Below are 16567 nucleotides of genomic sequence, written 5' to 3'. Positions count from 1 at the left end.
TTGTTCATCTCCCAGTACTTACTACATCCTACATCCTTCTGAATCTGCTTACTGTATTCATCCCTTGGTGTCCCTCTACGATTTTTACCCTACACGCTGCCCTTCAATCCTAAATTTGTGATCCCTTGATGCCTCAGACAATGTCCTACCAGCCGATCCCTTCTTCTAGTCAAATAGTGCCACAAACTCTTCTTCTGCCCAACCCTATTCAGTACCTCCTCATTAGTTATGTGATCTACCCATCTAATCTTCAGCATTCTTCTGTAGCACCACATTTCGAAAGCTGCTATTCTCTTCTTGTCCAAACTATTTATCGTCCATGTTTCACTTCCATACATGGTCACACTGCATACAAATACTTTCAGAAACGATTTCCTGACACTTAAATCTATACTCGATGTTAACAAAAATATCTCTTCTCCAGAAACGCTTTCCTTGCCATTGCCAGTCTACATTTAATATCTTCTCTACTTTGACCATCATCAGTTATTTTGCTCCCCAAACAGCTAAACTCCTTTACTAGTTTAAGTGTCTCATTTCCTAATCTAATTCCCTCAGCATCACCCGACTTAATTCGACTACATTCCATTATCCTCGGTGTGCTTTTGTTGCTGTTCATCTTATATCCTCCTTTCAAGACACTGTCCATTCCGTTCAACTGCTCTTCCAAGTCCTTTGCTGTCTCTGACAGAATTACAATGTCATTTGCGAACCTCAAAGTTTTTATTTCTTCTCCATGGATTTGAACACCTACTCCAAATTATTGTTTTGTTTCCTTTACTGCTAGCTCAATATACAGATTGAATAACATCAGGGAGAGGCTACAACCCTGTCTCACTCCCTTCCCAACCACTGCTTCCCTTTCATGCCCCTCGACTCTTATAACTGCCATCTGGTTTCTGTACAAATTGTAAATAGCCTTTCGCTCCCTGTATTTTACCCCTGCCACCTTTAGAATTTGAAAGAGAGTATTCCAGTTAACGTTGTCAAAAGCTTTCTCTAAGTCTACAAATGCTAGAAAGGTAGGTTTGCCGTTCCTTAATCTTTCTTCTAAGGTAAGTCGTAAGGTCAGTATTGCCTCACGTGTTCCAATATTTCTACGGAATCCAAGCTGATCTTCCCCGAGGTCGGCTTCTACCAGTTTTTCCATTCGTCTGTAAAGAATTCGTGTTAGTATTTTGCAGCTGTGACTTATTAAACTGATAGTTCGGTAATTTTCACATCTGTCAACACCTGCTTTCTTTGGGATTGGAAGTATTATGTTCTTCTTGAGCAGTGCCCTTAGGGCTGCACGATTGTATGACGACGCTTTTCGTCTCTGCAGACAGCAGGACAGGCCTACATTTAGCCCGTTACATCAGCGCTTTACAGAAACTGGGAGTTTCGCCCACCATGAACGAGAAGGTCGACCCAGATCCTAACACCCGATGTTGAGGCAAGGATGTTTCGCATTGTACGCTAACGTCTGAGTACTTCAGCATGGAGGACTGCTACCCAAGAGCGTGTCCTGAGTCACAGCAGTGTGTGTCTTATTTTACTTCGGCTAGACTCTGTCCATATGACCTCTTGAGTATGCAAGCCCTCAACAACGCAGTCTTCCCTCCTAGAGAAAATTTCTTCCAATGGATGCAACAACAGTGAACCCTGAATCCCCTGTCTGTAAGCAGTATTCTGTTTACGGATGAGGCTGGATTTATCCATGACGGTATTCTCAACTACCATAACTATCACTTTTGGGCCAATATCAATCGTAACGCATATCACGAGATCAGCAGCGTTATATCTTGAAAGTCTGGGCAGGACTACTGGCAGACCGCATAATTGGACCGCACTTCCTACCGCAGAAACTAACCGGACACAGTACATGAGGTTTCTGCGGACTGTACTTCCAGATGTACATGATGATGTCCCACTGAACCAACGCCTGAACATGTGGTTCATGCGTGATCATGCGTGACGGTGCTCCAGCACATTTTCATTTACGAGTGCCCCGGCTTCTAACTTGGACTTATGGTCAACATTGGATAGGTAGAGGAGGGCCTGTGCCATGGCCTCCAAGGTCTCCGGATTTTAATCCTATGGATTTCTGTGTGTGGGATCATGTCAAGAGCCTGATCGACGCTACCGAGGTGAGGAATTACGCTTGCGTATTGAAGCAGCTTACCAGCATTTACAGACTGCCTGAGAGGATTCGCAACTCATTTCAGAGACGAGCGCAATGTTGCATTTAGACGCATGGACAACGTCTCGAACACCTTCTTTAACGTATAGAAATGCCATGTGTTCCATGTGACACTTACGAACCGCAACAGAAAAAGTGTTGTATCTCGACAACGGTTGATTGTGGACCCACGTTTATTGGAACTTGGTAGCTACTTTTACCATTGCTTCTGAAACAAGCTGCACATCTGCATAATCATGAAACGCTATCACGTTGAGCTTCCCCTTAACTGTCGACATCTACCAAAATGCCAAGTCGAACTCTAACGGTCGTTGATAGTAATATAAAAAAAATTCGTAAATTGACTGGGATCTCCAAGTTGGAGCTACACGTGTGTAAGTGTACATTTTGTATACAATGTGTTCGACGTGGCATTCTGGTTGCCGCCAGTTAAGGTGAAGCGATACGTGACAGCGTTCCGCGCAGATACATATTTTACAGGTGCTCAGAAATTTAATTATCGCGTCATGTGCCTGATGATATAGCCATCAGAGCTCCGAAATCGATCGTACTAGCTGGACATCATCAAATACAGCGATTTGGAAATAATTTCAAAATAAAGAGAATAAATAAAAATTAACATCAGGACTAAAATTTCAATTAACTTCACTAAACAGCAAAAACCATCCTCTTTCTGTTACCGTGAAGATATATGCATCGAATTCTCTTCAAAGAAGATGCACATTGGAATATTAAGAAAGTAAAACTAATTACGCTAAAGACTGAGCAAATCACGTCATCCCATAAAGAGGGTATCAAACATGGCTCGTCAACTGAAAATCAACGCTCGTCGTGGAAATCGCTCGTAACGATACAGAATGCAACCAATAACGAATATTAATTTTCTTCTTACAGCTTTAAGAGGATCTTCCGACCTTCCAGTGCCGCAGTCTGAAGTTCGGGATAAAATAAATAAGAAAAAATTAACGAGAACATTTTAATCGTTACACTGAGACGTTTCCAAAACTATCACAATATCGAGAAGACGGAAGCCACGGAAGAGAGTTATTAAAGAAGTTTTAAAATGTATTAGCTTTAATCTTTCATTGATTAAAGAGAAGAATAAGAATTTTGATTTCAGAATTTAAAAAATGCAGAATAAGGCTGAAGAGGCTGTTAAATGTTTGGAGATTAACAGAACTTATAACGCCATTTAAATTTTAGAATACTTGGAAATTTTTCAGATGTAAATAACGGACAAGACAAAAGCACGTTCATCATCAGAAATCGTATTTGCTATCAACATTTGATACACGTATTAATTTATGATGAGCTTTTCGAGCTCTAGCTGTCTAGGCAAAGGACTGTACTTGTTAACTTTTATATTTTCCTTATGATATATGGCGGAGGGTATTTAATATCATTTCCTCCGTTTTCCTACTCCGTTTACGAATGGTGCTCGGAAAGAACGGCTGTCATCAAACCTCTGTATGATCTTGAATTTCTCAGATTTTTTTCTGCTTTGTGTTCATTTCCCCAGCTATATGGAACAGTAATACGTTGCTTGATTCTGTTTGGAATGTACGGTCTCGAAATTTTAACAGTAAAGTTTTCTGTACATATCTGACACTGTCAGAATAGGACAAAGCGATCATATGCAGATAATCAAATACATGATATACTGTATTTGCCCTTACGTTCGTTTTAGGCTGTACATAACACGTCTTACCTAAAGACTTAAAATAAGAATGTTATGGACGATGCAACGGTCTTGTACACTGCAATGGCATTAATAATACTATATGTGATATGTTAACCCCCTGTAAATTTTTTAAAAGTAAGCTAATAGCAATTTCTACACATTTTGTTACTTAAGGCCATTTTTCTTTTGGTTTGTCTGTTCTCTGGTGTGAAAATGGTAGTTAAGCTAACGAAACTGGTCATCACTTTGTAAAAAAAAACGTTAATGTTAAATGCGATGAGACAGAATATAAAAAATTTTTGAGTTTCAAAAATTATTATAGAAAGTTTTTAAAATTTTTGTAATTTTACATTTGATTATAAACTTCCCTGTGATGAATGACGCCTCTCCTGTGCGATATGACACCGCAGTTGGATCAACATCTACGTGATCTCGCGCTTATATAACATTAAGGTGACGAAATGTGCTGCTCTTCTTTGGATCTTCACTTCTTTGTTAGACCTATCTGGTAAGGTTCCCAGACCGACGAGCAACAGTCTAGAATCGATGAAACTAGGGTGTTGTAAATCAGTTACATTTTCGTAGAATTCTGCCAAGGAATTCGATCTGGTGTCTGTATTTCCTACAGCTAGTTTAAAGTTATCGTTGTATTTTAGGTCGCAACAGATGATAATTCCTAGATATTTTCGGTTTTGACAATTTCTAGTGATCGTTAATCGTGTCTTTCCGCCTTTTCATGGGAAACATGCTACTTTGTTTATGAAAGAAAAATAGATGAAATTTCAGTGCCACGTAGATCTTCCTCGACCTACTACCACAGCGTGATAGTTGAAAATTATTATACCACAAAGTTGAAAAGGAATCAACTGACACATGCAGTTACTACATAAAAAACAATTTATATCGCTTTCTTCCTGTGGTCAAGTCTCGTACAAAGGTAGCAACTTTTTTTTTTTTTTTTTTAAAGACGTTACGTTCTCATCGCGTATAAATCTCAGCCTTCACTATTACATCTTTCTACATCACTCGACACTGACAACTCAAGACACACCAGCATAGTAAATTTATTGCTCTGGATGTAAGCACGGGCGTACCCAGCATTTCCTTAGGAATGGGACAAAAGTCAGAAAACCCGTTAAGTGGTAGGAATTAAAAAATATTTATTCATTTAAGTTATTAAATAATTTTACTTCAACAACAACTTGCGAGGGTTCTGGCAAAATGCGGTTAAAGTTTCAGTTTGAGATTTATTTTGTGCTTCTAGAACACACTTTGTGTGCACACTCATCATACAGAGGCCAACAAGACGGTTTTCCGTCATTGTCGAACTTAATAGTCTTGACGCTTTGTAACTTATCGAAAGATCTTTCGATGGTACATTTTGTTCAGGGCTACGCAAGTGAAATGGGAAGTGCCTATTTTGTGGCTGGGTAAAACAGCTGTGTTTCTTTAACTAGCACAACAAGCTTCATCTCCTTTAGTTTTCCCTTGCCACATATGTTTGTTTCCACATGTTGTAACACAGTTCAGTCTCGCCAACAAAACCACTTAAATTGTACTAACTATAAGAAAGTCTTCATACAGCATTTGAAGCATTGCGTGAGCGTGCAATGCAAGCAATGAGTACGTACGTAAATTATCCCCGGAAAACGTTGCTCTAGAGACATAATTAAAGAATTTAGGCAGTAATCATTAAATATCTCTTCCAAAACACCCTATTAGTCTGTACAGGAGAATTTGTACGATGTGTCTGCCTATTTGTGATCCGTGACATTCTAAAATCAATCTCACGATCGGTGGTGATTGTCTCTGCTTCGGCTATTAAACTCTCGCTTTGATCATCGGAACTTTCACGATGCTTCCTCAAAGTGTCAGTTATTCTTCTGATATGCTTTGCACACTGAAGCATGTCCATACTCCTGGACTACAGGGCATGTACTATTGGTTTTAGCAGTGCACAATATTTTGCTATAAGGCAAACACCAACAATAAAGTCAGAATTAGAAGCGGCGCAATGCAACTGAAAAGCCCAGGTTTTCTGGTTGCACTGTTACCGTTTTCTCATAGTGTCGTAAGTGCCATGACCACCTGGAGATAAATCTCTTTGAAAATACTATTATATTTCTGGGACCATCTGGTTTCACCGAGCTTTGGAATATTTGGTACGCACGTTCGACGAAGGGCCGACTCTCGAAAGAAATTTGTTATTCTGGTATTTGGTTTAAGTCATGCACAACTAAGTTCAGTTTGTGGTTAGCGCAGTGAGAAAACAGCTTTTTTTATATATTTCCCCCGTATAATTTTCTGAACACCACCATCCTGTCTTGAAATAGTCGAACATCCATCATACCCTCGTCCTACGCAATTTTCGGGATCGAGACCTGTGTTAACCAAAAAATCATCGATGGCAGAGGCTACAGATTTCGCATCCATGGCAGTCAATTCCACAGAACCAAGAAACTCTTCAGAGACCAACATCTTTTCCTCATCAAAACACCTGACACTAATGAAACGTTGCTCTTTTCCAGATGTGTTACAGCTCTCGTCTGCCAGAATGCTATAGAGAAGTGCTTTCCTTACGTCAGCAATGGTATCGTGTCTGCATAATTTAATTGTTTCATTGCACAGTTCTCTGCGTGTTCTTTCATAATTCTGTCGCCAGATCCAACTTTTTAAGTTTTATAAGGTCTTCAAAAAATACCTTCACGTTGTCCTTTGCCCCTTGGAGGTGGGCCATGAGTACCGCAGAACATCACAGTCGAAACTGTTGATCCTACGTCTTTTTCGTTGGCTTCTATTTCTTTTTGGTGGACAGCAATCAACTGTACTTCGACTGGCATATTCTTGCAACAAAACTTTTCGCAGCTGTCGCTGATGATTTGTGGCTTTGAGACGCCGCGTGAGTTTTTGGAAATTCATGCGTATCTTTACAGCGTATGAAAGGTCTCACCGTAAACGAACCTTGCATGTTTGTTAATGTTGGTGGCAACAACACACAATAAAAGCGCAACGCACCCTTTAATTTCTGGGAATAAGCCAGCTAAGAAGCATATTCTGCCAACCAACAGTGCTTAAATTTTCTTTTTAATTGTACAGCGTCCTTAGCAAAGTCATAATTCGGGGATGTATCTAACAATTTTTTTAAAAAATTCAAGTTTTTTAAATGACTTCATGTTATACGAAGGACCTAGCCATTGACGCACGTCATCACGACAGTAGATTTGATTATATGCACCAGATCCAGATTGCAGCGCAAGTTCACTCGACACAGATGCAGTGGAAACAGGAACCTTTATGGTGGTGGTATTACTGACGCCATCGCTGGCGGCTGCTGCCTTCTTCTGCTTCATCTCTTCCTCGCCGCTATCACTTTTGCCACTTCTATTTTCATCTGGTTCTATCCTCTTCTTACTCTGCTTCACTAGGAAATGTTAGTTAGGTATAATAAATTGAAATCTAGCCAGGCTAAATAATGTTTTACCATTTTATTTTCGAACTGGAATCAACAAATGTAATACCTAAGGAATTAGAAAAAATAGCTAGATGAAATTTTTAAACAATCGAATAACGTAGTTATAGGTAACAAAAATAGGGCAGTTTTGTTTTGAAGACACAGTATTCGAAGTAAACAACGTACTCGAAAACAACTACTTCAAAGAATAATTTGATATGTAAGTAAAAACGCTGAAGTAAAAATGGTTTGGAGAAAAGCATTTGATAATTATAGCATGTATGTATTACTAGCTTCCGCCCAACACTATTTGATTTCCCCATCGGAATTAGCTATCTTCTCGAAGTAAAAAGTAGCCTTGATGTTATTCTGATGTATAAGATAGATTTCTGTAAAGTTTCATAAAAATCCGATCATAAGTTAACCATCTTCAAATTTCGCCTTTATAATATTAACGCTATTAGATAAGCTTGGGTTAAAAATATTTTTGCTGCTGACGAAAAGGAAATAGACGTTTAATTCGAAATAGCTCACTTTATCCAGGTAGGTGTAACACCCACTATTTAATTTCCTCTAAATGATCCAAACCAAACAAAAGCGAAAGGCTAAAATTAAGTTATGTTACATAACTAATGAAAACGTTGTAGGAATTACATTAACGTAAGTATGTAAATACCTTGTGCTGCGCTAATAAAGTTTCGTATATCCATTTCGGGCAGCCAGCTTATTGCCATTTAATTCAGACTGCTTTGAACTGAATAGGTATTTCACTATTCATTCACAAACAGGAATATAAGAACACAACTAAAACGTCAGAAACAACTGTAATTGGTCGCGGTGAATTTGTCGATGCACTTTAAATCTTGACCCCTTACGAGTTACACACGGAGCGGAGCCGGCTGCGTGCGGAAGGGGGCATACCCACAATGCATCATCGACAATTTATTATTTCGTCCGGTAGTTTTGAATGTTGCACATTAACATATAAATTTCTTCTTGAGAATTTTGCTAAATAAATATTTCTCACATGTTGTATGCGATTTTTTAGCTTCACCGTGGGTGCGCACATGTTTGTAAGGCTAGTTACAAACAGCAAAGAACTTTCAAAAGCGTTACAAAGAAAACAGAACTAAAAAGAAAAGCATAGGAAAGCAATCTACCTTCGTAGCTCACGTAACCCAACATACAGGACACTTTATCGACATTACTTATCATTTTTGAAGTAACAAAAATTCACGCCCGCCTAAAAAATCCAAAGCAAATTGCGCTCAGTGCAGTTTCTTGGACATACGCCACCCCATTATTAATAACTTCTTTAACTTTACTACGCAAATTCTTAACTGTATCTACACATTTGCAAATACGCTGCGCAAGCAGTCTGCGACACATGCAAACAATGGTAACATCCAAGGTATGACAAGAACCTCTGCAGTCCCGTGTAGTTAAACTTTTGCACGCTAGGAGCATAATTTTGCACTTAACTTGGTTTGTCACTGCAACTGTACTTCAGTTTTATTAAAAACTATTTTATCCTCTTATTTACACAACAAGCAAATTCGAGTATGTCAAAACAAAATTCTCTATAAATTCAAATAACAATCATAATGTAATGAATAATAAAGTCTTGAGACGACCGTATTCTCACGACATCATTAGACAAGTAATATTTTAAATCTAGTAAAACCGTACATATATCTTTTGGGCATCATTTCTCCATTCTAAGTTTTATAGATTGCCTGTACATAAATATATGTAAGCCTTTTTTCGTCTTGAATCATCTACATGTAAACATATACCACATGTATGGCAGTTTCAGATCCACTTGAGAAGGGCTTAAAAAATCCGAAACCGGCAGTGGGCTAAATAAATATCTGCAGTCCAGCTGGAGATTCCTTCTCAATAATTAAACAAACAGTTGTGGAGCATATGGAGAAACTAATAACTCCTGAATTTCGCTACGACTTTCCAGTGTTGTAACTCCGATGTAGGACACCATCATTCGCTTACAAGCTTATTAAAAGCACTCCGTCTTCAGGCCACAAGTGGCCCACCGGAAGCATCTGACCGCGGTGTCATCCTCAGTTGAGGAAGCGGATAGGAGGGGCGTGTGGTCAGTACTCCGCTCTCCCGGTCGTTATGATGGTTTTCTTTGACCGGAGCCGCTACTATTCGGTCGAGGCTGAGTGCACCCCGAAAAATGGCAACAGCACATGGCGGCCCAGATGGTCACCCATCCAAGTGCCAGCCACGCCCGACAGCGCTTAACTTCGGTGATCTGACGGGAACCGGTGCATCCACAGCGGCAAGGCCGTTGCCCACAAGCATATGAAGTCGTTATAAATTCTCGGTTAACACTGAAAGCTTGTAATGGGGGGCGACTAGGTACTATTTAGTGGGTGATCCCAACTCTGAGATGTTTCTGTATTACCGCAATAAACATCTGAAATAATGTGTTGCACACTCTTATTTTTCTGGACGAATGCATTGTTTCGGAAGGAAGCGCCGCTGTCTCCTTTGATAAACTTTCTGATTTATCTCAAAGGATCTCATAGTCAACATCGTCTAAATTAGAATGTTTGATCACTTCAGTTACCAGTGTGATATTTTACATAGAGAAGAACTCTTTTTGTCCGCAGCTCGTGGTCGTGCGGTAGCGTTCTCGCTTCCCACGCCCGGGTTCCCGGTTTCGATTCCCGGCGGGGTCAGGGATTTTCTCTGCCTCGTGATGAATGGGTGTTGTGTGCTGTCCTTAGGTTAGTTAGGTTTAAGTAGTTCTAAGTTCTAGGGGACTGATGACCATAGACGTTAAGTCCCATAGTGCTCAGAGCCATTTGAACCTTTTTTTTTTTTTTGAAGAACTCTTTTTATATCTTCAAGTAAAGATTTACTTGTAATCTTCGTCTCTTTGGCCACTAATTCATAGTATTTTTGCCTGTTTCTAATATTTCGGCTGGTAGATACACTATAACTATTGTGCTTTTACGGAAGACCCATAATAGTCTATAGATCAGTTCATGAGTTCGTATTTGGTAGATCAGGACCATCACCTTTGTTTTTTCTGTTTAGTTTCTTCTATAGGAGAAATTAAAACAAAAGACATCACACTTCTGGACTGTCGCATTTAAGGGCGTAAGTGAGTGATGTTGTCTTCTCTGTTTTGCAACGTTTGTATCTGAGCGGTGTCTTTCTGTTTCGTGTTACAGGTCAAAAAGATGGAGGCACTCAGATCAAGCTGGTCATCGACTACGCTAACCAGATGCAAGCTCTGTTCAAGCCTATGCGGTAAGTGAGCGGATCTCTATTTAAGTGCGCTGACGTCGACAGACTATTGCAAATTGTAACGCTAGTCTCGCCTTCCTGTCACCACTTCTTCCCCGTCTGTGAAGACTGCTTTTGACTAGAGTGGACTGGAAACGAGATAGTACGTACGTCTCTTGTCGCACACGCAGGCCACAATCTCAATATCTCAGTAACTCAATTGTAGCTATTTGCTTTCGCACCGGCTATGTACTTATACATTAACTACTCTCATTTGTATATGCTGCTGTTACTACTTTACCAGTTATGATTGCTTCTAGAGCCCATGAACGCTTTCTCCGAAAGTTATTTTGAACAGTTTGTTCGGGAGCCCACTCTAAGTGAAAAGGTTGCGGAAACATATGTGACATCTAAGCAACAAATAATCTTAAGCAAATAGAGAGCATACAGGGATTAGTGACCACAAAGTCGTTGTAGTAAGACTGAAGACCGTAACGTCTATATCCACGAAACATAAACCCAAAATATATCTATTTAAAAAGTAGATAAAAATTCGCTTGAGGCCTTCCTAAGAGATAGTCACCATTCTTTCCGAACTAATGATGTAAGCGGAGACCAGATGTGGCTTAGATTCAAAGAAATAGTATCGACGGCCATTCAAATATACCAAATAAATTAATAGGGGACGTTACTAATCCCTCATAGAGCACAAAACAGCACAGAACACTGTTGAAACAGTGTCTAAAAGAACGCAAAATCTCCAAGATTAGCGGTTTTACTGCAAGTCGAAATTTATCGCAGCCTTCAGTGCGGGATGGTTCATTAGTTTCCACAACGAAACTCTGTCTCGTAATCTTAGAGGAAATACAAAGAGCTTCTGGTCGAGTCTAAAGCAGACCAACGATAAGACACAATCAATTCTTTGACTGCGCCACAACAGAGGTGTCACTGAAGTGGAGTTATTAAACACCAAAGAAGAGGAAGCACATACTCCAGAATTCAAATCAAGAACAGCAGGTAACATGAGTAAGTAGATATCCTCGGTCTAGCGAAGCAGCTTGTATGTCTTAATAATGACACATCTTCCGGTCCAGCTTGTATACTAGCTATGTTCCTTACAGAGTGTGCTGGTGCAAGACTTCCATACTTTAAATCATATACAACCACTCTCCCGCTCTGTCGAAGAAAGATCCGTACCTAAAGACTGGAAAGTTGCGAAGGTTACACCAGTACTCAAGAAAGGAAATAGGGGTGATCTGCTGAATTGCAGAACCATATAACTAACGTTAGTCTGCAGTAGGATTTTGGAACATGTACTGTGTTCGAACAGTTTGGATTGCCGCAAAGAAAAACGATCTGGTATCTGTCAGCTTGAGCCAGGCTCAAGTTATCCTTCATTGTTTAAATTCCAAATATTCATGACACTGAACTGCATTAACAGGATTTTATTAATACTACTGGTTTTGGCATTAAGCCATAATCTGATGCCTAAGGACAAAACATTCCAGTTTGTCGAACAACGTTAAGACAAATTGGCACCTAGCAGTCACATAAAAATATACCCACGAAAATCACTTGGAACATTTCAATTGTCACGTATATTGAAACAGAAAGCATCGAATATTTTAATCCACATGAAACACGAAATAAAAACTCATTCATAGCATTTACAAGTGCAGCAATCGTCCTATTCATATGTACCCAGTACCCTACCTCTTCACTTTCTGTACTTTTACTGAAATGAGAACAGCAAATACAAAGTAGCTTGGTGTCGTAGCCCCAAAGATCTCGTTACGCTGAAGATATACATATGAAGATACGTCGATAAGTACATTATTCAGTTACAAAATGTGACAAAAAGCGTAAAGAAAGCTAAATCTTATATCCTACATCGTCAAGTAGCACAGTATTTTTTTATACAATCATGCCATCCTAACACACGGAAAAAGAATGAAAAGCATACATCAGGGTCTCAGTTGACCTGGTCACTACGTTAAGACTCAGAATGAAATACACTCCTGGAAATTGAAATAAGAACACCGTGAATTCATTGTCCCAGGAAGGGGAAACTTTATTGACACATTCCTGGGGTCAGATACATCACATGATCACACTGACAGAACCACAGGCACATAGACACAGGCAACAGAGCATGCACAATGTCGGCACTAGTACAGTGTATATCCACCTTTCGCAGCAATGCAAGCTGCTATTCTCCCATGGAGACGATCGTAGAGATGCTGGATGTAGTCCTGTGGAACGGCTTGCCATTCCATTTCCACCTGGCGCCTCAGTTGGACCAGCGTTCGTGCTGGACGTGCAGACCGCGTGAGACGACGCTTCATCCAGTCCCAAACATGCTCAATGGGGGACAGATCCGGAGATCTTGCTGGCCAGTGTAGTTGACTTACACCTTCTAGAGCACGTTGGGTGGCACGGGATACATGCGGACGTGCATTGTCCTGTTGGAACAGCAAGTTCCCTTGCCGGTCTAGGAATGGTAGAACGATGGGTTCGATGACGGTTTGGATGTACCGTCCACTATTCAGTGTCCCCTCGACGATCACCAGTGGTGTACGGCCAGTGTAGGAGATCGCTCCCCACACCATGATGCCGGGTGTTGGCCCTGTGTGCCTCGGTCGTATGCAGTCCTGATTGTGGCGCTCACCTGCACGGCGCCAAACACGCATACGACCATCATTGGCACCAAGGCAGAAGCGACTCTCATCGCTGATGACGACACGTCTCCATTCGTCCCCCCATTCACGCCTGTCGCGACACCACTGGAGGCGGGCTGCACGATGTTGGGGCGTGAGCGGATGACGGCCTAACGGTGTGCGGGACCGTAGCCCAGCTTCATGGAGACGGTTGCGAATGGTCCTCGCCGATACCCCAGGAGCAACAGTGTCCCTAATTTGCTGGGAAGTGGTGGTGCGGTCCCCTACGGCACTGCGTAGGATCCTACGGTCTTGGCGTGCATCCGTGCGTCGCTGCGGTCCGGTCCCAGGTCGACGGGCACGTGCACCTTCCGCCGACCACTGGCGACAACATCGATGTACTGTGGAGACCTCACGCCCCACGTGTTGAGCAATTCGGCGGTACGTCCACCCGGCCTCCCGCATGCCCACTATACGCCCTCGCTCAAAGTCCGTCAACTGCACATACGGTTCACGTCCACGCTGTCGCGGCATGCTACCACTGTTAAAGACTGCGATGGAGCTCCGTATGCCACGGCAAACTGGCTGACACTGACGGCGGCGGTGCACAAATGCTGCGCAGCTAGCGCCATTCGACGGCCAACACCGCGGTTCCTGGTGTGTCCGCTGTGCCGTGCGTGTGATCATTGCTTGTACAGCCCTCTCGCAGTGTCCGGAGCAAGTATGGTGGGTCTGACACACCGGTGTCAATGTGTTCTTTTTTCCATTTCCAGGAGTGTATTTTATAAATTACAATATTACAGTGTTGTAAAAATTATAGAACAGGCTAAAACAGAAACGAGACCTAACATAAAAATTATCCAAAAACAATCATCTACTTGAAGTTAGTGACAGAATAAGGTGAGATCTTGTAATTGTGTGGCTCACCCGAGTTATTACATATCCTGTCCATAAGCCTTTCGAGCACCATATGACTTGCTGATGATGTAGGTGACATATACAAGATTCATTACTCTGTTAACGTCCAGTAAAAGTACAAAAAGTGAAGAAGTAGGTTTCTGGATACGTATGAACAGCATGATTGCTGCACTTGTAAATGGTACGAATGACTTTTTATTACGTTTTTCATGTAGATTAAAATGTTCAGTGCTTTGTGTTTCAATATTCATGATAAATGAAATGGTTTAAGTGATTTGCGTAAGTACATTACAATGAAGCGCCAAAGAAACTGTTACAGGCATGCATTTTCAAATACAGAGATACATAAAAAAAGGCAGGACAAGGCGCTGCAATCGGCAACGCCTATATAAGACAACAAGTGTCTGCTGCTCCAATGGCAGGTTATAAAGATTTAAGTGAGTTTGAAAGCTGTGTTATAGCTGGCGCACGAGCGATGGGACACAGCAAAATGGTTCAAATGGCTCTGAGCACTATGGGACTTAACATCTGAGGTCATCAGTCCCCCAGACGTAGAACTACTTAAACCTAACTAACCTAAGAACATCACACACATCCATTCCCGAGGCGGGATTCGAACCTGCGACCGTCGCAGCAGCGCGGTTCCGGCCTGAAGCGCCTAGAACTGCTCGGTCACAGCGGACGTCGGGACACAGCATCTCCGAGGCAGTGATGAAGTGGGGATTTTCCTGTACGACCATTTCACGAGTGTACCGTGAATATCAGGAATACGGTAAAACATCAAATCCCCGACATCGCTGCGACCGGAAAAAGATCCTGCAAGCACGGTATCAAAGACGACTGAAGAGAATCGCCCAGCGTGACAGAAGTACAACCCTTGAAACATCCCCTTAGAAAGATTAGTGAATTACTGTGCTGATAAACCTCTTACGTTATTTGATTTTCAAACAACTGAGCAAAACTCAACGTACTCAGACATTTCTCTCTTTACTTATTCTGATCATCATTAAACTGACACACAATATTTTTTTTAGCGCAACGCAGTCTGACTTTCAATAATCTCTACAGAAGAGTGGCCCTGACTAACAATAACGTATACCTTACATGAATCACTTACCTCACAAAAATGTTCGTTATTCAAACTACTGCAATACAGCGTGTGCCAATAGTACCAGATGAATAAAAGATTCTAACTACTGACGGCACTAACTACTGATATGCATAGTTAGCAAATGAAAGATTTTGATAGAGAACAAGCAATGTATTTACCTTAATAATGTTCAATATATATATATATATATATATATATATATATATATATATATATATATATATATATATATATATATCCAACAATGCAAACGAGCCACAGACTGCACACAGAATAGTTAGTGATTTTCATACAGAGCGCTACGTGGCGTTACCAACACAAAAACCTAAACAGCCTACTTACACCCTTCCTCAAACTACTGCACATTGCTGCAGATTTCAGTGCTGGGCCATCAACAAGTGTCAGTGTGCGAACCATTCGACGAAACATCATCGATATGAGCTTGCGGAGCCGAAGGCTCACTTATTTACCCTTGATGACTGCACGACACGAAGATTTACTCCTCGCCTGGGACCGTCAGTACCGACATTGGACTGTTGATGACTGGAAACATTTGCCTGGTCCAACGAGTTCCGTTTCATATTGTATCGAGCGGAAGGATGTGTACGAGTTTGAAGACAACCTCATGAATCCATGGACCCTGCATGCCAGCAAGGGACTGTTTAAGCTCGTGGAGGCTCTGTAATGGTGGGGGTGCCCGCAATTGGAGTGATATGGGGTCCGTGACACGTCTAGATACGACTTGACAGATGACACGTACTTAAGTGTTCTGTCTGATCACGTGCATCCATTCGTGTCCATTGTGCACTCCGACGGATTTGGGCAATTCCAGCATGACAATGAAACACTCCACACGTCCAGAATTGCTACAGAGTGACTCCAGGTACACTCTTCTGATTTCAGACAGTTCCGCTGTCCAGCAAAATAACTAGATATGAACATCATTGAGCATATCTGACATGCCTTTCAACAGAACACAGCATGTTGTTCTCAATGGAGAGACATCTACATACCTTAAAGTAACCTCTGGCGTACCACAGGGGAGTGTTCAAAATGGTTCAAATGGCTCTGAGCACTATGGAACTCAACATCTGAGGTCATCAGTCCCCTAGAACTTAGAACTACTTAAACCTAACTAACCTAAGGACATCACACACATCCATGCCCGAGGCAGGATTCGAACCTGCGACCGTAGCAGTCACGCGGTTCCGGGCTGAAGTGCCTAGAACCGCACGGCCACCGCGGCCGGCAGGGGGGTGTTATGGGACCATTGCTCTTCACAGTATATATAAATGACCTATTAGATAGT

General features: G+C 41.5%; 1 protein-coding gene and 1 pseudogene across 1 annotated transcript in view; one reads left to right on the top strand and one right to left on the bottom strand.

Moving 5' to 3' along the window:
• Window positions 1-16567, top strand: part of LOC126234940 (extracellular serine/threonine protein CG31145-like) — a 186670-nt gene that overhangs the window by 40028 nt on the left and 130075 nt on the right. The window contains exon 3 of the mRNA XM_049943679.1: window positions 10518-10596. Within this exon, the coding sequence (XP_049799636.1) occupies window positions 10518-10596 (79 nt within the window). The remainder of the gene's footprint in view (window positions 1-10517; window positions 10597-16567) is intronic.
• Window positions 9513-9630, bottom strand: LOC126238303 (5S ribosomal RNA; annotated as a pseudogene).

The sequence above is a fragment of the Schistocerca nitens genome, chromosome 2 (assembly GCF_023898315.1).
Source record: "Schistocerca nitens isolate TAMUIC-IGC-003100 chromosome 2, iqSchNite1.1, whole genome shotgun sequence".
Lineage (NCBI taxonomy): Eukaryota > Metazoa > Arthropoda > Insecta > Orthoptera > Acrididae > Schistocerca > Schistocerca nitens.
The sequence above is the reverse complement of the archived record's forward strand: the minus strand, read 5'-3'. Positions and strand labels throughout refer to the sequence as shown.